At 51.3% G+C, this 19,336-nt stretch overlaps 1 protein-coding gene across 4 annotated transcripts in view; it reads right to left on the bottom strand.

Annotated features, from left to right (window-relative positions):
• The window catches only part of SH3PXD2B (SH3 and PX domains 2B), a 68,198-nt gene that overhangs the window by 26,016 nt on the left and 22,846 nt on the right, over window positions 1-19,336 (bottom strand). For all 4 annotated transcript variants that reach the window (XM_071814622.1, XM_071814623.1, XM_065848770.2 and 1 more), the window contains exons 3-4: window positions 12,023-12,098; window positions 2,828-2,904 (exon numbers count right to left, since the gene is read on the bottom strand). In XM_071814622.1, the coding sequence (XP_071670723.1) occupies window positions 2,828-2,904; window positions 12,023-12,098 (153 nt within the window). The remainder of the gene's footprint in view (window positions 1-2,827; window positions 2,905-12,022; window positions 12,099-19,336) is intronic.

Genomic DNA, 19,336 nt, shown 5'->3' with positions numbered 1-19,336 from the left:
TCGCTGCCAGCACAGCAGACAGTCAGACCACTAATCACAGCCCAGCTGCGATCGAGATCATGTGAGAGACAGCAGAGAGAAAACTACTCACTCCATAGCTTTTGGGTCCAGAGAACGGCTGTTCAAAGACCAAGTTTTGCGTGGATGCCATTCCCATGTGGGTACCACTCCCCAGTCCCAAGCATCCCATGATCTACACCATTTCTCCCATGCCAAAACCACTCTGATTTTGTGGCCTGGAGAAGGCTCCGTGTCCTCCGATAGCAGGGGATGATCCCAGAACACACCCCATGCTGGAAGGATGAAAGGCAAGACCCACAGCTCATTTCTCAGGACACCGTGAAGGAAACCCACCTAGAGCTGGTTCGGCTGGCATGGCGGTGGAAGAGTCGAACAGGCCACCCTGCAGTCTAGTTGGCCATGGTCTACAGCAGCTACGGCCACCAAATCAAAAACAGTGCCACAAACAGTGTGACTGTCTGTCCCACCTCTGGCTCTGCCACCCAAAGGAGTGAACTGGGGAGGTCCTTCAGAACGTGGCTTCAGCCCATGGTGCCGGAGCCACAGCACGTCACCTTACCCGCCCTGCTGCCTGCAAGCCTGAGGAGAAAGGTCCTTTACTAGGGACAGACAAGCTTTATTGCATTGAAATCAACTTCCCAGGGAGCGAGAAAGGATTATTCTCTAGCAGCAATGTTTTTAGTGGTCCATCCAGTCTCGTTCAGGTAGAGCATCACAGCACCTCAACTTCATCAACCCTCCAACTAACACCTCCTCAAAATCCCTTAGACAAGAGGAAGGCGGTTCCCACACCAGGGGAGAGACCAACAGATATAGGACACAAAGAGAATAAACTGGAGAAATGAGAAGAAATTTAAGGCCTACACTCCCCCTCCTTGTCATTCCTACGGTCGTCTGAAGTCTCATTTGGTGACTGGTTGCTCTTACCAGTTGCTCTGATTCTTTTGCTGCTTTTCTTGCACCTTACCTTAAATTACCACATTTTTCAGTATGGTGGGACATGGAACAGAGCCCTTCAGCGAGAGCACTGCCTTGTGAAAGCAGTGGCTCCCCGCCTTGCTCCTCTAGCCCACTTCCACCCCACATCTCACCCACCTCCCCGAGGATGAAGACATCCTACTTCTCCCACAGGAGATGGCAAGCAAGCGAAAACTTCCTTACCCAGGAGAAACCTCTTCACAACATATTCACCCAGCCCTCAAATCTCACTCAGCAGGGCCAAGCTGGAGGAGATATTCTGTATTTCTGTCCTGCACCACCACTCTCCAAGTACACGCAACGTCCACCTCCAATGACAGACACATCAGTAAGAGTCTGCTGGGACCCTGCAGCTGTGATCTGCAGTATGGCGTGCCCAGGAGGGACATCTCTGTGCTCCTGCTGACTCCTTGCTCATTCTATGTCTCTGCAGCCTTTGGTCCCACACCGACCTCCAGCTCAGCAGCTTTACAGTTAAGCAGCAGCAACTGGAAGGCCAGGCACAGCGTGTGGGTTATTACTCGGTAATGCATTAGCAGGGGGAGGAGATAGAGGCTCTCTAAGTGGGTCATATAACATCAGCCATTATGTTCCAGTTGTAAAATCAAATGGATTTGTTATATTTTATGCCACTAATGGCCTCATTCTGAAAGAGACAGCTGCAGCATTTTATCACTTCGGGACTTTTTCTTCCCAAAAATGCAAATTTATGGTCGTGTGTGTCTGTATGTAGCTGGCATATTTCAGTGACTCAGAAGACAGGGCCGGATCACACCTGGCTGAATTCAAGCTGTTACTTGCACCATCAGCCTCCTGCACACTCTTTGCAGCACACAGGTCCACACACCTTGCACTACATCTCCATCACTCTGCTCTCATCTGGTGCCATGGCCCACAGTGGTTTTCACTCACAGCCCCACTGCAGAGCTGTCAAGATGCATTTACTAATTCACCTTTATGCTTTTGCTTGTTATTGCAGCCACGACATCCCTTCCATAGGCCTGGCTGAGTCCCAAAACCCACAGACTCTGCCACCATGCAAAGTCCCACGACACAGTCACCGCTACACCTCTCACACCTAAGGAATGTGATGGACATTTCACCATTTCTTCATCTTCTGCCTTGAGTTTTGCAGTCTTTATAGATGTTTTCAACAGCACTCAGACTGGATTTTGGAGGTACCAGTCCTACCTCCAGACCATTTCATGGCTGCTGCAAGCACTAGTGTGCTTCTTTGACATGAAGAGATGCAGCATACTTGGCTTTTGCGAAAATAATTTTTTGTGGACTTCAGTATTCTGTTTCCCACCCCCTAAAGAATGCCCTAACATCACAATTTGCTTCCCAGAAAGTGCTGTCTTCTACATAGAACAGCAGGTCCGCTCCTAATAGACGGGAAAGGAAAAGCTCCCTGGGGAACCGAGTCCTTCAGGACTAGTCCTGCACACAACAACTTCAGCCCAAACCACCCACCAGTGAGGACACAGCCAAGCAGCCAGGTCCTTTCCAGCCCATCGGGAAAGCTGGTTCTGGTTTGCAGCTTGAGCAAGGAGAAGAGGAAGGGAAAGCAGAGCAGCAGGTGCAGGCTGGTGTGGAGCGGGGCCACCCTGCAAACCCAGGACCCCAAGCCCTCAGCATCAATCACACACAGTGAAAAGCAAATCAGTGGGTGTGTTTTCATCACAGAAAGGATTTGATAGTGAGGGATGGCCCATACTCCCCATCGTCCCAGCACTGCTTGGCACACTGTTATATATCACCAGTCAAACAGGATCGAGCGTGACCAAGGTGGCTTCATCGCTGATTGACACTAGAAAGCTCCCCTTACCTTGCAGTATTCATCAATGGGTATCAGGCGCTTGACCGCAACATCACGAATGTGACTCCGGCGGAAGAGGATCTTCCCTAAGACAGGAGAGGTGGAGAGAGAAGAGCAGGTCAGCACAACGCCCAGGAATGCTCTCTTTTGAATCTGTCAGGATCTATTCCCTGTGCATCCTCTTCTTGTCAAAAGCCCGTTCCTTCCCATAGATCAAATATCTTATTGGAATAAAGCACGTTTAAAGCGGCAAGCATATTCAAGGAAAGAGAAGAGGAAACAATTATCAGCAAGCTGCATCCCCATCTTCTCTCACCAATGTGATAACAACAGAAGAACAGGTGCTATCCAAACACATGCCTGATCCCTTACAGGCTGCTGGCATGCAAGTCCTGGCTGTGCAGGTCCTGGGCAAACACCAGCACTCACCAGAGAAGCAGAGAAGCAGACATCCCTGTGACCGCGGATGCAGAACGGACCCTTGTTGCTGGCCACAGGCTGCTCAGGGTACCCGGGTCTGGTGCAGGCAGAAGCCCAGCCAAAGGGTTTCTCTCTGTGCGGCTCTCGTGTCCAACAGGTCCTGGAAGCCGCAGTGTCGGGACTGCAGCCCTGAGTCAGACCTATAGGGTTTTCCTTCCTGTCTGGGGTTTATTTGTGTTCTCCATTAACCGGATCCTCCTGCCACTCCATTTCCTCCCCTCCGGCTTGTGGCACAGGCCTCTGTCCTTTGAAGACTAATGAGTCCTAAATGCTTCAAGCTGCTTTCACAGAGAACAGCTTCTCTGGCATTTAATGACACAAGAGCCATTTGCAGACAGTGGAACAGACACACATAGAGACTTGGTGATCAAAAGGACTGGTACATGGAAGGATCTCCCACCCATACTTCCCAAAGCACCAGGAACTGGCACTGCTTTGCAATACAATCACCTGGAAAATTGTTTTTTGGGGGTAGGATGGGTGGTAATGAAGTTGCCTCAAGTTCCTCCTGACATCTTCCATACCACAGGAAAGTCTCATCTCTTTCTGTCCCTCCTTGGGTTTCCAATCCCACCACCAAACCCAGGGAGAGCAACTGATGTCTCTGTCCATGCAATCCCTTCACGCACCAAAGGGGTTACCATGAGGCAATCCAGAAGCCAAACTCGCCACACAACCGAATACCAACAGACCCTCTTGCAAGCAACAGGAGAACAGGGAAAAGCCCTCTGGAGAGTCACAGAGCCCTTGGCTGCACCATCGCCAGCTGCAGCCCCACAGCAGCACTGCTGGAACCAGGGGCTGGATGCTCCCAAGCTACCCGAGAACAGGACGTGTTAAAATGGCCACATGCTTATCACAATTTCAAAACCAGGGCTGGGTCACCCTCCTGCTTCTCCCTGATCCTTTCTTCCAGGATCTGGAACACACATGACTTGCACAGCCTGCCAACGCATCTTTTAAGTGGAGATGAACTGAGCCAAGCCAACTTCAGCTTGCAAGGAACACGAATCAGAACTTTATGGAGGAGCCAAACCTCCTGCTAGGCTCAGTTAATGCAGAATGCCTTCGAAACTGGACTGTCCAAGGGAGCACAGCAATCACACTCAGTACGAGCTCTGTACTTGCCCTCCAGTGAAATGCAAAGGGTCAGGCCAGCTCATACCAGAAGGATTGCTTCTCATTTACATCCTGCTGACAGCGAGGGGCTGAGACATTCATGGTGGGAAATGCTCTGCTCTGAAACGCATTCCTTCTCGCAGCCTGCCAGAGCCAAGCCTGGCAGTCTCTACTATACAGTGAAAAAATAAAACACCCCTCTATTCAATCTGTCTTTTAGATGTTGAGGGTGAATAGCCTGGGAACACAGAAGTTGTCGGGAAAGACTGGGAGCAACAACCAGGTCAGAGCTCCTTTCCTTGCCAACGGCAATTATTTTCCATCAGACGAGCAAATGATCAACAGTTTTCCCTTCTCATCAGCAATCACAGCATATTTGCTGCACAGGGCTCTACTTGAATGATGATTTCTAAAAAGATTAACGGATCACAATAGTTTTGATGGCAATTGTAAGGAATAGATGTTTTGGTTTTATGTCTGTCAAAATGAAATCACTAATGGGCGGGTACATGACAAATGTCTGAAATAATCAGCTCTGGGTGTGGGAATATTTAAATGTTTAACAAACAGATGCTAGTGAATAATAAAAATAATATAGTTTTGGGGAATAACTACATCACAGCAATTGACATGATCTTAAATTAGCTCAGGCACAGAGCATATGAACAGCAGGAAATCCAGCTCCTCCCTTGATTTGCTCTAGATCCAGTATTTTTCAACAAGGAAGTTTATTTTCTAACAAAAAGCCATATTTTAAAATCAAAATGCCTAATTAACATCATTGCGCACCTTTCAGTGCTGCCAGGTAGGGCTATATGAATCCTTGACTTGAAAGGCAAGAGAGAGCAGGAAACCACTTCCCTCTGGAAGGGAAAGATGGGCAACTTGCTGGGTCAATGAGATGCAACATTTTCCTGGGCACATTTTCCTTAGACCACATCTGCAAAATGGGAATAACAGAGCTGCCCACTGGGGCTTTTCACGTGGCTAAAGACCATCTAATGCAAGAGACACACATGACGTTATTCATGTCACACCTGCATCCCTTGCTGCTGTAGCTCAGGGGATGCAGGGCAGGCAATGGTGCCCGTCACCTACACCTTGTTCTAAGCGTTATCTGCTTTACGCTTTTTTGGCTGCCTCCAGGAGCTCATAACAACTCTTAGCCTGGGACTGGGTTACTGCCCTGCTAATTCTCCAGGTGGACTCTCCTCCTCCTGGCCGCTGCAGATGCTCCTTCATGCTGAAGAGGAGAAGGCGGCTCAGGATTAGCTCCTAATGGAAAGACATGGCAAAGAAACGGACGGATGGGCCAAAGCAAGAGGGAAGTTAAGTCTGATGACTGCAGTGGGTAACTGCTGTCCTGGTCCCTCCCAAGGAGCAGCCTGACACACAGGTACTGTGCAGAGAAGGGCTCGGTCGCTGGCGCAGCTTTGGCACAGTGTAAGCTGGCTCTGGGCAAAGGCAAGATGTGCACAGCAATGAGGAGAAACATCTGCACAGGAAGATGCCAGCAGAAAAGAGGGGAAGGTCTCTGGGGTTTGGTTTTCCACACTGAAGTCTCCCAGCTGGCTGGACTGCTCAGTCAGTCAATCTGCACCATGAGGGATGCATAGCGACAGCAAAGGGGCAGCAATCTCACTGCCCTTGTGGTATCCATCCAGAGCAAGGACAGCCTCGGTGCAGTTTGGATCCTTCACGCCTGCAAACTCAGCAAAATTTGCTCCAATATGAGAAAAATAACTACCACCTCTACTTTTTGTTTAGGAATATCATTTGGAGAGACTCACCTTACTCCTAACATCCTCGTAGCAGCGCTCCTGCCCTCAGCCTCACTGTCAGCATGGGGAATATGAAGGGGAAAACATGTGAAGGAAAGCAATTCTGCACATCTCACTGTTTAGTGGGGTTTTCCATCATCTGGTAAGGTCAGCACTGCTGCAGGCTCCGCTTTACCAGCTTCTCATACACTCAAGCACTCAGAAATTATTAGATTTTCTTCTTTACATACATACGGTTATGCATGAGCAAACAGAGCAGTGAGTCTCCCTCCCTGCTAGCGCAAGAAAAGTCACTGCACAACTAAGAGCAGCAAAATACACCGTCCTTTATACACATACACACACAGCTATGAGTAGGCTGAATGTTTGTCACCTGGGAATATGTCAAGCAAGTTGATTTTGGAAAAAGAAGACAGAGATAAGGCACCACTATGGAGTGGCTGCCCTGGCAAGTCTCCCTGTGCAAGAAGTGCCCAGACTCCAGGATGTGGTGCTTGAACCTCTTAATACCTCCAGGGAACGAGCGGTGCCTCCAAGGAGGACAACGGCTCTGAGCACACTCTGTGTACCAGTTACAATTTAGAAAGCGCTCTTTCTTCAGTACAACACACAACACTTTATTCCAGTTAATATATTTATTATACACTACATGAACTTAACTGGAGATGCCCCAAAGCATTGCACGTGCTTTGCTTGCTGTACATTTGTCCCCCATCTTTCTCAGCAGAAGTTAGGAGCTCTGCAAGCATCTGCTCTTTCAGCACAACCTGGCAGCATTATTCTTCTTCACCAGCATTTTGACTGGAGAAGTTTGACCAACACAACCCGTCCTTTAGAGGGAAGAAAATTGAGAGAGCCAAAATACAAGCAACTCTTTAAAAATCAAGGCAAATGAAGTGTCTCTGGAAGCTGCACTGAAGATGCTCTGTCTGTCCACTTTCCCGTGGCGCCAGAAAGCTTCTGCTCTCCCTGGACTGGAAGAACCCCTCCTTTGTCAAGGCTGCTTTGCTTTGTCTGATCAACTGAGAGCACAGGGTGCAGCAGCAGCTCCAGAGCGGGGGCTGCAAGGCGACACGGCCCCCGCTGCCTCAGCCATTCAGCAAGGTCTGCAAAGCGTCGGGGAGAGCTTGGGGAAAGGGCTGATAAGCAATCAGGGTCTCTGGCAGTCTGAGATAGAGCAGGCAGGCCACGGGAGGGGTTTGTCTCTCCAAACAAACAGGTAGGGTTCTGCAAATTATTCCCTCCTGTGGGAATTCTCCAGGCAGAGCTGAACTTATACTGGGGAGTAACGAGCTGAAAAAACCAAGGCAGAGTCACCTCGACAGCCAAAAGCTGTTACTGCATACCCAGCACGTTGGAGGGGCAGAGAACCTGAAAAAAATCACCCTGCTAAGCACAGCCATGAACCAAGCCAGATATTTCAAGAGTGGAAAACCGTCTGTGCCTCTTGCTTTACCCTGAAGGACTTTCCCCCACTCTCCTCCAGCTCCACAGCCACGGAAAGAATTCACTTCTCTGCACCTTTCAAATCACATCCAGATTTTCCCTGGCACGGGTTCCAAACTCACTTCAGAAAAAGGCAGCCCCAAATGTACACATAATTAATCCCAGCCCACAGAGCAGCCAGCTACGTGGGCTATTCCTAGGATGGGGAAGCAGGCGTAGGAGACGTTTCCAGGAGCTCGGAACTTCGCATCTGTTTGGCAAAGCCCTGTGCTGTGGGCAAACCCGGGTGAAAAGGAGAGGGACCAGCAAAGGGCCTCTGGGGCTGCCCTGGGTATGGTGCAAGCGTGGAGTCCCATATGTTGTGAAATGAAGCCAAATTAAACAGTGCCCCTATCGAGACAGCCCCTTCCACTCTCACAGTTTGAGATCCTGCTGGGGCAGGAGCAAAATGTTCCCAAGGCCTCTGCTTCTCTGGCCTACAGAGCCGTGTTATGGAGCAAAACAAAAGGCAGTTTGTTTAAAGACAGCTCAAAGGTCAGAAGCAGAGCATCTGCTTCAGTGCAGCACTCTGCCTGGGGTAATAGTGTCTGCATGTCAGCAAGGTTAGCAGGAACCCAACAGACAAGGCAACCCTACTGATGATGGGCTGCCAGCCAGCATGGGAGCGCTCACCCACCAGTGCTGCAGCAGAGATGCCTCTTAGGGCATCTTACCAGAGCAGAAAAGAGTAATTAGGACTCTTGCCCCATCTCCAGCTCTGATGAAGACACAGTGGGACTGGGGAAAGCCAGGTGCTGTGGCTGAAAGGGGTAAGTGGTCCACTTGCTTCAAGGGGTCTTTGTGGGGAGCTATCGGCAGCTGTTCTGGGAGAAAAGCCCCAAAGCTTGTGGGCAGCACTGCTGCTCATGCCGAGCAGGTCAGCCGGCTGGGAAGGGTGTGGAGAGGAGGCAGGCATCACTCTGCTTTTGGAAACGATCTCACCGAACCCCGTTCTCCTCCTCCCTTCTTGGGAGTTCACTATTGTCTGTAGCTAAAGCTTCCTAAAAAGCAATTTTACGGCCAAAGTTATCTCAGCCTCAGGCAACCCCTCCTTGCTGAGGCTCACGTTCCAGCGAAGCAGACTGGCCAGGATCTGCTCCAGGCCGCTCGGGCTGTACGGAGTTTGGAAGGCTCCGCTCTCCTTATAAAAGCTGTTTCCTGAAAGATCTGGCACAGCCCTTAGGCGGCAGGCCCAGCTGAGCTCATTTGTTTTCTTAGTTCATTCTTTCCTGGGGTCTCCACACCATCATCTCCCTGCCAACACGCACGTAACCCTTGGTGTGAACTCCTGCAGGCGAGGACGGAGCTCCCCAGCACCATGTCCCCGGGGCCGGGCTGTGACGGGTCTCCTCTCTCACAGCTGCTCCTGGGATGGCAATCGGTGCCGTGCACGGGCTGGGTGCCACCAGAGCTGTCCCAGGGGCCGTCCTCAGCGCCACACAAAGCCAGGCGGGTTGTGCCGGCGGCTCAAGGCCAGCAGAAGTAGCCAAGAGTCCACTTCAGAGGCTTTTCAGGCACGGCGCAGCAGCACCGCGATGTCCCGCGATGTCCCGTCAGGCCAAATCGGACCCCACCAAGCTGTGCTATGGGATGAGGGAAGTGCCAACACCTGGGCAGGGACAACCCCTGGCCCCAAACATCAAGTGCAATTGCTCTGCTCTGCTTCAGAGGACCCAGCTTTATGACTCCACTTAGAAGAGCTGAGCGGGCTGGAGGACTTGCACTTACGAGAGTATTTTCTGGTACCATCAAAAAGCTACTTCAAAAGATCAAAAGTCTCTAGAAATTTCCAAGAAGTCAGATCCTTGAAGCAAACATTAACAAAGCGAATCAACACAAGGCAAACAGAGTTCTTGTGGGCTGGATGTTGTAACTACAGAGTAACCATGGAACTCTCTTCCCATTCCAGGAAACCAGCCTGACAGACAAACCCAGATGGCACCTTCTCAGGTCGCGGTGGTGACTCCGAGTTTGGGACACTTAGGGGTTTGCTAAGAACGCCAGAGCTGCAGGAGGTACGGGGTCACAGGGGACGTTTTTGAGAATTGCAGTGGCCACAGTGTCTAATGTTACATTACAAAGGGCTTCCCAGAAAGCAGCGTACTTTCAGTACTGGAGCCAAATCTCCACTGGTAATGAAATTCAGATGCTAAAAATGTTGTTCAAAACGGGACTGGGAGCAAACTACAGCACTCTCAGAAGCTGAACACAAAGACCTAAGCATACCAGAGCCATGTTTTGCAGCGTAAGAGACCCAGGGTGTTTGCCCTGAGCTCACCTGGATGGCACTCCCAGGCAGACAAAGTTCGGCTTCAGCTCCAAGTAACAAAACCCATCGCCATTCCCAAACTGGGAAAGCCAAGAATGCTCCAAAAGGGAACCATACTGCTTTGCACATCCTCAAGCACAGCCGACAACTACTAAAAGAGCCTTCCCTCACCCCCAGGTGAAGTCCTCTTTCGGAAGCAGACACAGCTTGCGAGCCATGTCACCGGGGTGACAAGCCACCAGCTCCTGACCGCTCGGTGATGAGCAGCAAAGGCAACATGATTCCCACTTCTTAACAACACAGCCTTCCTGAAGCAAAAGGACTCCTGAGGCTGCCCCGTGAGGACAGGCAGATGCAAGATTATCTGTCCTTCCAGTGCCTATCTCCTGCTCGGAGGTAGGACACCATCCCATGCTGGGATCTTCTCACCACAACACCCCTTCTCCTGTGCTGGCACCTGAAAGTACAAGTGGTAAAGCTGCAGGTGCCAGTTGTTAGGTATTAATAGTTTCTCTTTAGCTATCGCAAGCCACTGCAGAAATGAAATGTCAAGAAAAGTGTCTGGAAGAAGCACAGACTAGCAGTTTTCCAAGCAAACATGTGACTGAAAATGGTATTATTTAATCCTGCCTCAAAAGGGCAAACCTCTCTGCAGAGGACACGCACCAATGCACAGCTCCCCTAGAGGATGGTCATCCGAACTCCCCAAAACTGCTTCCTTCCATAAGAGCCAGGCTTCTTTTTCCAGCAGCTCCAAGCCCCTTTTTCCTCCAGCGGAAATCCCAGTGACATGCCTCTCAGCGAAAGGAAACTATTTCAACACCAAGAAGAAGAAATGAATATGGACGAGTGTGCTGCAAGAAGCAATGCTCCGACCAGGCTGCCCGAGCACGACTGCTCCTTCCAAAAATAGCAGCATTTTGGTGGGAATTTTCTGCAAGTGCAGCACGGCCAAACCGTATGTCCAATTTTTCCAAGTTATGCCCTTCGCCAGTTTGGCTTCTGCTTTTTCTCCCCACTCCTTGCTGGCAGGAGCACTTGAACAGCAAAGGCTTTTCTGCTGTATTAACGTCAGGTGTGCTTTGCTTTTGCTGATGTTACAGCGTGAGGACAAGTTCAGCGTTAGAAATCCCTCCACGGGAAACCCAGACAAGATTTTTGCTCAGAAAGGGTGTAAATGATTTTCTTCACACCAGTCAGTGAAAAGCAAAGCCCAGTAGGCGCCTTTATATTTCTAGAAAAGCCAGGAAGCAGAGCACAGCACAAAGAGCTGCACTGAACGGACGTGACAGTCACTGGAAGTGATTGTGGTACTATGACATTTCTAAAAATGCCCATCAGCTACTTGAGGGTAGGCATAAAGACAACTGTGTGGTCAAAGCCATTAGGTAGGGGTACGTGAAGCACCCCCAAGGTCCACTCAAGCCGGGTATTTTCGCAAGACACATTCGGGTTCTGTTTTTCCCCGCGGCAGCAGCACCGAAGGGCGGCCACAAGCAAACCCTTGCAGCACACACACGCTCAGCCGCACGCTGGGCTGGCAGGGCACGCATCGTGCCCCAGAAATCCTGGCTTTAGGCAACAAGTCCCTATCATCAAAGGAGGAAGCCAAAGCTTTCAATCATCTTGATTTAACATGTGGAATTCAATTGTTATTTCCTTCTTTCTGGATGGCCCTTTGAGTTGCACGGGACAGGAAAAGCAGCATATGGGCAGTTCCTGGGGAGCCTCGCACCATCCTCACCCTGTGCCGTGCTGGCCTGGCCCCTTCTGAGAACAAGCAGGGTGCTGGGGGGGTTGCCACTGGCAGAAGCTGTGCAAGGGGGGCTGCTCAAAGTCCTCCACTAATACTTCTGGAGGGACAGAGAACGACTGAGGAGTTTAACACTCACTGGGCACATTGCTGACAAATACAGATGGCTTAGTGGACATAGCACAGGCCAAGAACTCGCTATTGCTCAGATGGTTCAGGAGATAAGAGCTAAAGCACCTGTATGCTCACACACAGATTGGGAAAAACCTCCTGCCATGCCACAACCAGCACGGGTTTTCTGGAGCCCACTTGCCTACCTGGCAGAAAGGGGATGATCCTTTGCTTGGGGTCCTTCTGCCCTCCTTCCATCGGAAACTTGTCCAGCATTTGCATCTAGAAAACGAAATGCAAGAGGGGTGGTTAAAGTCAGTGATTAACTTGCACGACACAAAGTCCATTCCCCAAACCAGTGGTGTCCTGAGACATCAGTACACGGCACCATCAGCTGGGGCACAGGGAGCTGCAGCACCGAGGGAAGCACATCCAAAGCAGGGCCAGAAGCACAAGATCTCAGCGTCACCTCCACTATTTTCAAGACGTTTCTCACCAAAGTGGTTTCTCATCACTGTCATTCTGCTCAGCAGAGGTGATTTATGGAACCTGCACTTCTCCAACTACTAAGTTTCATCCTGATGGACCTCGGTCATTAGAACTCATAAGCTCCCCAAAAAGGAACATTTTAAGCTCAATAACTCAAGCTAGCATTTGTGACGTAGTCACAGAAACTACTCCATGAAACTACACCATGAAATGATGCCACAGAAACTACATCAGAAACTAGTTTCTCCAAACTAGACAAACACAGAGCCCTCAGCTGCTCCTCCCAGCCCTTTCTCCAGCTTTGTTGCCCTCCTCTGGACACATTCAAGGACCTTCACATCCTTTCTAGGCATGAGCCGGTGGTTGAGGAGCAGCTAAAAACCTGCTCCAAAGAAAACAGCCCCAGTGCTGGCTGTCACCATGGCTGGTGACTTGGTGGCTTGGACCCACAGGACCAACCCATGTTTGCCTGCAAAAGGCCATGAAGTTTTGCGTCACGTTTGGGGAACGCTTTGTGCTACGCAGGCTTCGGGAGATATTTTATGGGATCCTCAGCATGCAACCAATAATTTCCTGACTGATGCAACTGTACTTAGTACATCTATTCAGCAAAGAGTTGCGATAACCAGCTCTCGCTCTTGCTGGGTGCCTGCACTGGTGCTTCAGCACACGTGCACAACCTCCTTGCAGCTGCTATGATGCTTAATACCAGTGCCCAGGCAGGATCCGCATCCTCAGCATTTCCCGTACTTGGTCTTGCTGGAAAACACCATTTGGATTTGGTTTTGCACTTTACACAGAGCAGAAAAGAAGAAAGAGCACGTAATCCATCCAACTGCTCAGATACTCTCTCCTTTGGACGGAAGAGGAGGGAGATGCAAACTCTCCCTTGTTTTCTCTGGGGTGCAGATCTGAGCTCTGTTTCCCATCACCTGAAGAGCTCCCTGGTCCACTGGGTACTTGATATGGGTCTTGCCCTCTCCCATTGGAGCTGTTGCAATTGCACTCCGTGTAAATAATTCAGCGCTTCAGGAAGCATTGGAGACAACCTGCCCAGGGAGTGTCCCGAGCACCCACAAAGTCTAAACAGCCATTCTCCTCTGGCACAATTAATATTTGAAGAATTCCATGCAAAGAGGAAACTGTGCAAGCAGAGAGCCCCAGCCCATCATCCCACGAGAGGATGAGCACCACCAAGCAACCGGACACACCAGCCGTGCCCTCCCTGCACCATCAGGAGCCCCAGCACCACGGGGAGTCCCAGCACCCCCAGGGATGTGGCCTCACCTGGCTCCCTGCTTTCCATGGCTCTTGTTCTTTGGCACTACTTGTTTAAAGCGCTGTAATGCTAAAGCTAAGCTCTTCTTGTCAATACAGTCCTCTGCACCCCTGCACATGAAATATTTGCCTTATTTTCTCTTCTTGGATCTCAAATGCACCAGGATAAAATTATTGAGACCTGGTGGAGAGAGGGCAGAAGGAAGCAGGTATATTTCCCACATTTTGAGATGAAATAAAAACCTCCCTCAACACTCCCAAAGACAACAGGAAAACCAGAAGAAGCTCTCAAATATTCTCTTCAAAATGAAAACAACTCGAAACCAGGATGACACTAAGCACAAAAAAAACCAACCTGTTTGCAGCTTCTTATCGAAACACAAGGGTTTACGACAAAGAAAATGAGCACAGACTCGGCAATAAGTGGGGACTGTGGTGACATCAACAGAAGCCACAAAGCGAGCCCAAGCACGGCCGAGGGGGGACTCACCTCCCCAGGGCACTGCGGGCTCCCAGGGCAGCACCACTGCCTCCCTGGGCACACAAAGCCCTCCTGCTCTTCCCTCAGTCCACTAAAATAAAGGATGACACCGCATCCCCGTTACCCTGCCAAAGCCCCGTGTCGTGCCACGGCAGAGAGGTGCCTCTGGCCCTGCTCCTCCTGCTGGGAAGAGCTCGGGAAAGCTTGTGACTGGCGAAGGGCGAGCAAAACAAGTCGCAAGCGCCGCACATCTGATTGCTGTTAAGCAACACAATGCTTGAGTCATTGGAAGCTTTCCCCTCCTCTCGGTTTTGAAGGCAAGCGGAGGATCTCGCGCTCCCGGGAGCACTGGGAGCCTCCACGGCACAAACGGTGCGAGCTGTTTTCTCCCGTATGCACGTGCCTGTGCTGTGCCTGCGGCCAGATCTGTCCTCCACCATGTGAACCCACCAAACCCAGCCAGAACTTCAGCCCAGGCGTTCTCCATTTCCTTTTTCTTGACTGAAAGTGCCTCTTGCAGTGGCTGCTCAGCAAGCAGGAGGTGGAGTGGGGACCCTCTCCCTGCAGCCCAGCCTGGAGCCGCCAGCATCACCCCAGCCTGACCGAGCCCACATCACCTGCCGTGATCGGTACCACTGTGCCCGTGCACTCACAAGCTGCTATTTCTCTCTTGTTGGACGGAGGAAAAGAAGCTGCAAGGTGCCTGGAGCACCCTCTGTTATGCACAAAACAAGGAGAAGGTGAGAAAGGAGCAAGGCAGAGCGGTCGGTCCCACGGATCCCACCCAGCCTGGTTGCCACATCACGCAGTTTCAGAGAAGGCACAAGCAAATACTAGTTCATCAGTTTTCCTAAGCATAAGCCTGTGGTTGTAGAATAGCTAAAAACCTACTCCAAAGCAAACAACCCCAGCGCCGGCTGTAAGCACGGCCCACAGCTTGCGTTAGCAAGATACAAGAGCACATGTCTGCAGAAATCCAGCCTGTGGGTCGCGGGCTGACGGTTCTTCCGTAGCGCTACACGCCATAAAGCTGCAGCGAGGAAAAGCACAGAGCAGTGCTGGGAAAAGGTCAAATCCAGAGCTCAGAGATGCTCAATAGACCCGGAGGAAGCCAGCTGGCGGGTCTCCAGTTTTTGAGGCTCCTTGTACCCTTCTTGGCCCATCTTGCCCCTGCTGATTTTGCAGGATGGGGACTACAGCACAGGTTATTACGGTGCTCTGGACCAGGAAAGCCAAGGATAACAAGCACAGCTGTGGAAAAAGAGATAGAAAATGGGTAAAAGTGCAGCAACCCCACAAGCCCTGGGGGAGGGATGCACCGACAGGCATCAGAAGATGGTCTGCAGAGACACAGGCAACGCCAACAAGGCAGAGCAAATTTCCTTGGAGACCATCCTTCTCCCAGCCTCCATGGGGAAACGTGCTCTCCAGCAGGTGAGGAACCAAGGAGGGAAGGCAGCTGGCACACAGAGACTCCCACAAATCATCTCAGCAGCCAGGGTTTCCATCCAAGCTCCAAACAAGCCCGCTCACATCTCAGTCCCAGAAGGGAGGACTTGCCCAGCCACCCAAGATCCCAGCGAGAGGGGGAGATGAGGCAAGAGGCAGACAGACACACAGCCCTTTGGAGCACTGCAGACAGACACACAGCCCTTTGGAGCACTGCAGACAGACACACAGCCCTTTGGAGCACGGCGGACAGACACACAGCCCTTTGGAGCACTGCAGACAGACACACAGCCCTTCGGAGCACGGCGGACAGACACACAGCCCTTCAGAGCACTGCAGACAGACACACAGCCCTTCGGAGCACTGCAGACAGACACACAGCCCTTCGGAGCACTGCAGACAGACACACAGCCCTTCGGAGCACTGCAGACAGACACACAGCCCTTCGGAGCACTGCGGACAGACACACAGCCCTTCGGAGCACTGCGGACAGACACACAGCCCTTCGGAGCACTGCGGACAGACACACAGCCCTTCGGAGCACTGCGGACAGACACACAGCCCTTCGGAGCACTGCGGACAGACACACAGCCCTTTGGAGCACGGCGGACAGACACACAGCCCTTTGGAGCACGGCGGACAGACACACAGCCCTGTGGAGCACTGCAGACAGACACACAGCCCTGTGGAGCACTGCAGACAGACACACAGCCCTTTGGAGCACTGCAGACAGACACACAGCCCTTTGGAGCACGGCGGACAGACACACAGCCCTGTGGAGCACTGCAGACAGACACACAGCCCTGTGGAGCACTGCAGACAGACACACAGCCCTTTGGAGCACGGCGGACAGACACACAGCCCTGTGGAGCACTGCAGACAGACACACAGCCCTGTGGAGCACTGCAGACAGACACACAGCCCTTTGGAGCACTGCAGACAGACACACAGCCCTTTGGAGCACGGCGGACAGACACACAGCCCTGTGGAGCACTGCAGACAGACACACAGCCCTGTGGAGCACTGCAGACAGACACACAGCCCTGTGGAGCACTGCAGACAGACACACAGCCCTGTGGAGCACATCTTTCCTTGCCGAGCACAGGAGAGTGCAGAGAAGCCGAGTCTGGCTCGCAGCAACACACTCAGCCAGGTCAGGAAGAAAAAGGAAGGAAAAAACAAACAATAACCCTATTGTTTCTCCCTTTCCAATATTATTTTTAAGCATTTATGACAGAACCTTAAAAAATATATATATATATTGTAGCAGATGCAGTTTAAAGTATTCTGGTGCGCTGTTATCAGGCAGGAAGCTGTTGTCTCACACTTTTCACCCCGAGCCAGGACGGGCTCGGATGCCCAGCAGCACATCCAACCCGCAGCACATGAGCGTAAGGGATGTTTACCTGCATTTACATCCACTGCCAATCTATCCTATCAATCAGCTGTTTCTCATATTAACCCAGAAATGTCCGTGCAGTGAGCCTGGAGCGAGCCACGGCAGCGGGTCTGTGGGAGAACACTGTCCATTAATGGGACAGCGATAACGCCAGCGGGGCCACCCAGGGAGAGGGAGCCTTTCAAAAGCAGCTTTGTATCGACAGTAACACACTGGCAGACAGCTTCTTCATTAACAGGAAACTCATGAGATAACATCCTAATTGGATCAATTAAGAGCGCTGAGGGCTGCAGGGGACCCCGGGGAGAGGGAATGCGTGTGCTCAGCAGCATTCCCGGGAAGCAGAACGTTCAGGAAGGGCTTTGCCCAAAGAGCTGATGGTGTAATGCCAGAGGGATACACCAGGTCTAAGAGCCTGTGAGCGTGCCCTATTGCTACCCAGCCAGGATCAAGCTCGGGGAAGTGTCTGAAATAAAACCAAAAACAAAACCCAAACCCTCAAGCCAAACGCCAGTAGGTAAGAAAGTCTCATCACTTTGCCTCTTTCCCTCTGCTTTCCACAATAAAGAGGGAAAGTTTTCCCCTCCAACATAAAAAGGTGAGAAAAAAACATACATTCTTTTAAATATAATCTGATCTGCTGGAAAGAAAATGCCTGGGTGAAATGGTAAACACAGAGGTCCTGCATTCCCCCGAAAACAGTGAACCAGAAGGGCACGGGATTGCTCTTGCAGCAAGTCCTCTGCACTGGGGGACTGTGGATTTACTTTTGCCAAGCTGCTCAAAAGCCCAGGCCCCCACTCCATTACTGAATGTCAGGGTTTACACGGCACGACCCAGGGCTGCAGAGGAGAACACACGTCTTTGCCAGCTTACGGAGGGGACGGTTGTTCACGTCACCGAAGAGCAAGACGTACCAGCACGGGCTGGGGGCTGATGAAACACCCAGGTGAGGAAAGCAAACTCTGCCACTCCTGTACAAGAGCCAGGCCATGGGCTGCGATTGCAGGCACGGGCTGAGGGAAGCTCCTCTTGCTTTTATCAACAGGATTCGCTTTGCCTGCGTGATGAAGGTTCGGCATAAAACCACATTCCTCCTCCTTGGTCTAGCAAGCGAGAGCTGACCTAAGCCACATATCCACCAGACATGCTCATTATCCAGAGCGGAGAAGTCAGCTTTTTACACCACCCGAAGAGAAGAGGGAGAGAGGAAAAAAAATTTTAAAAAATAAAAAGTAAAAATAGTTTAACAAAAGGCTCCACGGTCCGGCTGAGTGCGTGGCAGCAGAATCACAGGAGGCTCTTTGTCCTCCCCACTGAGAGAAGGCAGCAGCCATGGGGGCAAGATGGGTCCCAGCCAAACCTGCTCTCACCCCACACTCCCAAACTCCACATTGACCCCATCCCTCCTTTTGTAAGCCTGTCAAGAATATACTTGGGAGAGACCAAGGAGAGGGTTTAGTGTTCAAAAATCAAAAAGCAAGCATCAAACTTGGAGAAGAGCACCAAAAGATCTCTATTAACACAGTCACCTCATGGAGCTGCAGATCCCTTTTGTCTGCTTCTTGGGTGATTAAAATATACCGCTTTTTACATTTGATTCATCAGTGCTGAATCCTGGAAATCATCATTCTCTTTACAGTACTTTACTAATCCATTTTCCACTTCATTTCTGATAATTGCAGCTTCTGGAGGGCACTAAGCCAGGTAGGCAGGTCCCAGACGGCACAGATGAGCACTGAAAGCTGCAGCTGTCCACGCAGGCACCAGGAACACGGCATTAACACCACCAACCAACCAGCACGGCATCCATAATTCACCATGGTGACCCCACCACGGGAAATGACTCTCGCTGGTAGACGTGCTTGGGACAGAGCAGCAATACCCGGGGGGTGACGCTGGTCTCCACCGCTTCCTCTTCCCCATCCCGCCCATGGGAACGTCCCTCCAGCGCGGCTGGGGCTGTGTCACCCTGGAAGGAGCTGGGGAAGAGCTGTGCCACCTGCCCCACAGAGCCACCACCACAACCACCCACGGAGCTGTCACGGCAGCAGCAGCCATAGGGAAGCTGCAAAGATGGTTCATGTTCACCCGCATCCTCCCCTCTCGCATCCCAAAGTAGGTCTCTGAAGACTGGGAAGTCATGAGATTCACATTCTATTGTGGACATGGAAACAACAGTGGAGAAATATCAATACTTCTGCCCTGTTGAGCAGCCAAGGTGCAGCGAGGGAGGGGGCTGCGCAACAACGCTCCAGCCAGATCTTGTTTCACATCTCACACGGTGCTTCACACCAAGAGGTGACCTTCGGTCAAGAGTTTTAGTGACCGGTCACAGAGAGACTCCATGGGCACACCACCCCAACCCAAGCTGCACGCTTGGCCAGTGACTTGTCCTTTGCTTCTCCCCGAAATGATCCCATT

This window comes from Patagioenas fasciata, chromosome 14, assembly GCF_037038585.1.
Source record: "Patagioenas fasciata isolate bPatFas1 chromosome 14, bPatFas1.hap1, whole genome shotgun sequence".
NCBI classification, from domain to species: Eukaryota; Metazoa; Chordata; class Aves; order Columbiformes; family Columbidae; genus Patagioenas; species Patagioenas fasciata.
The sequence above is the reverse complement of the archived record's forward strand: the minus strand, read 5'-3'. Positions and strand labels throughout refer to the sequence as shown.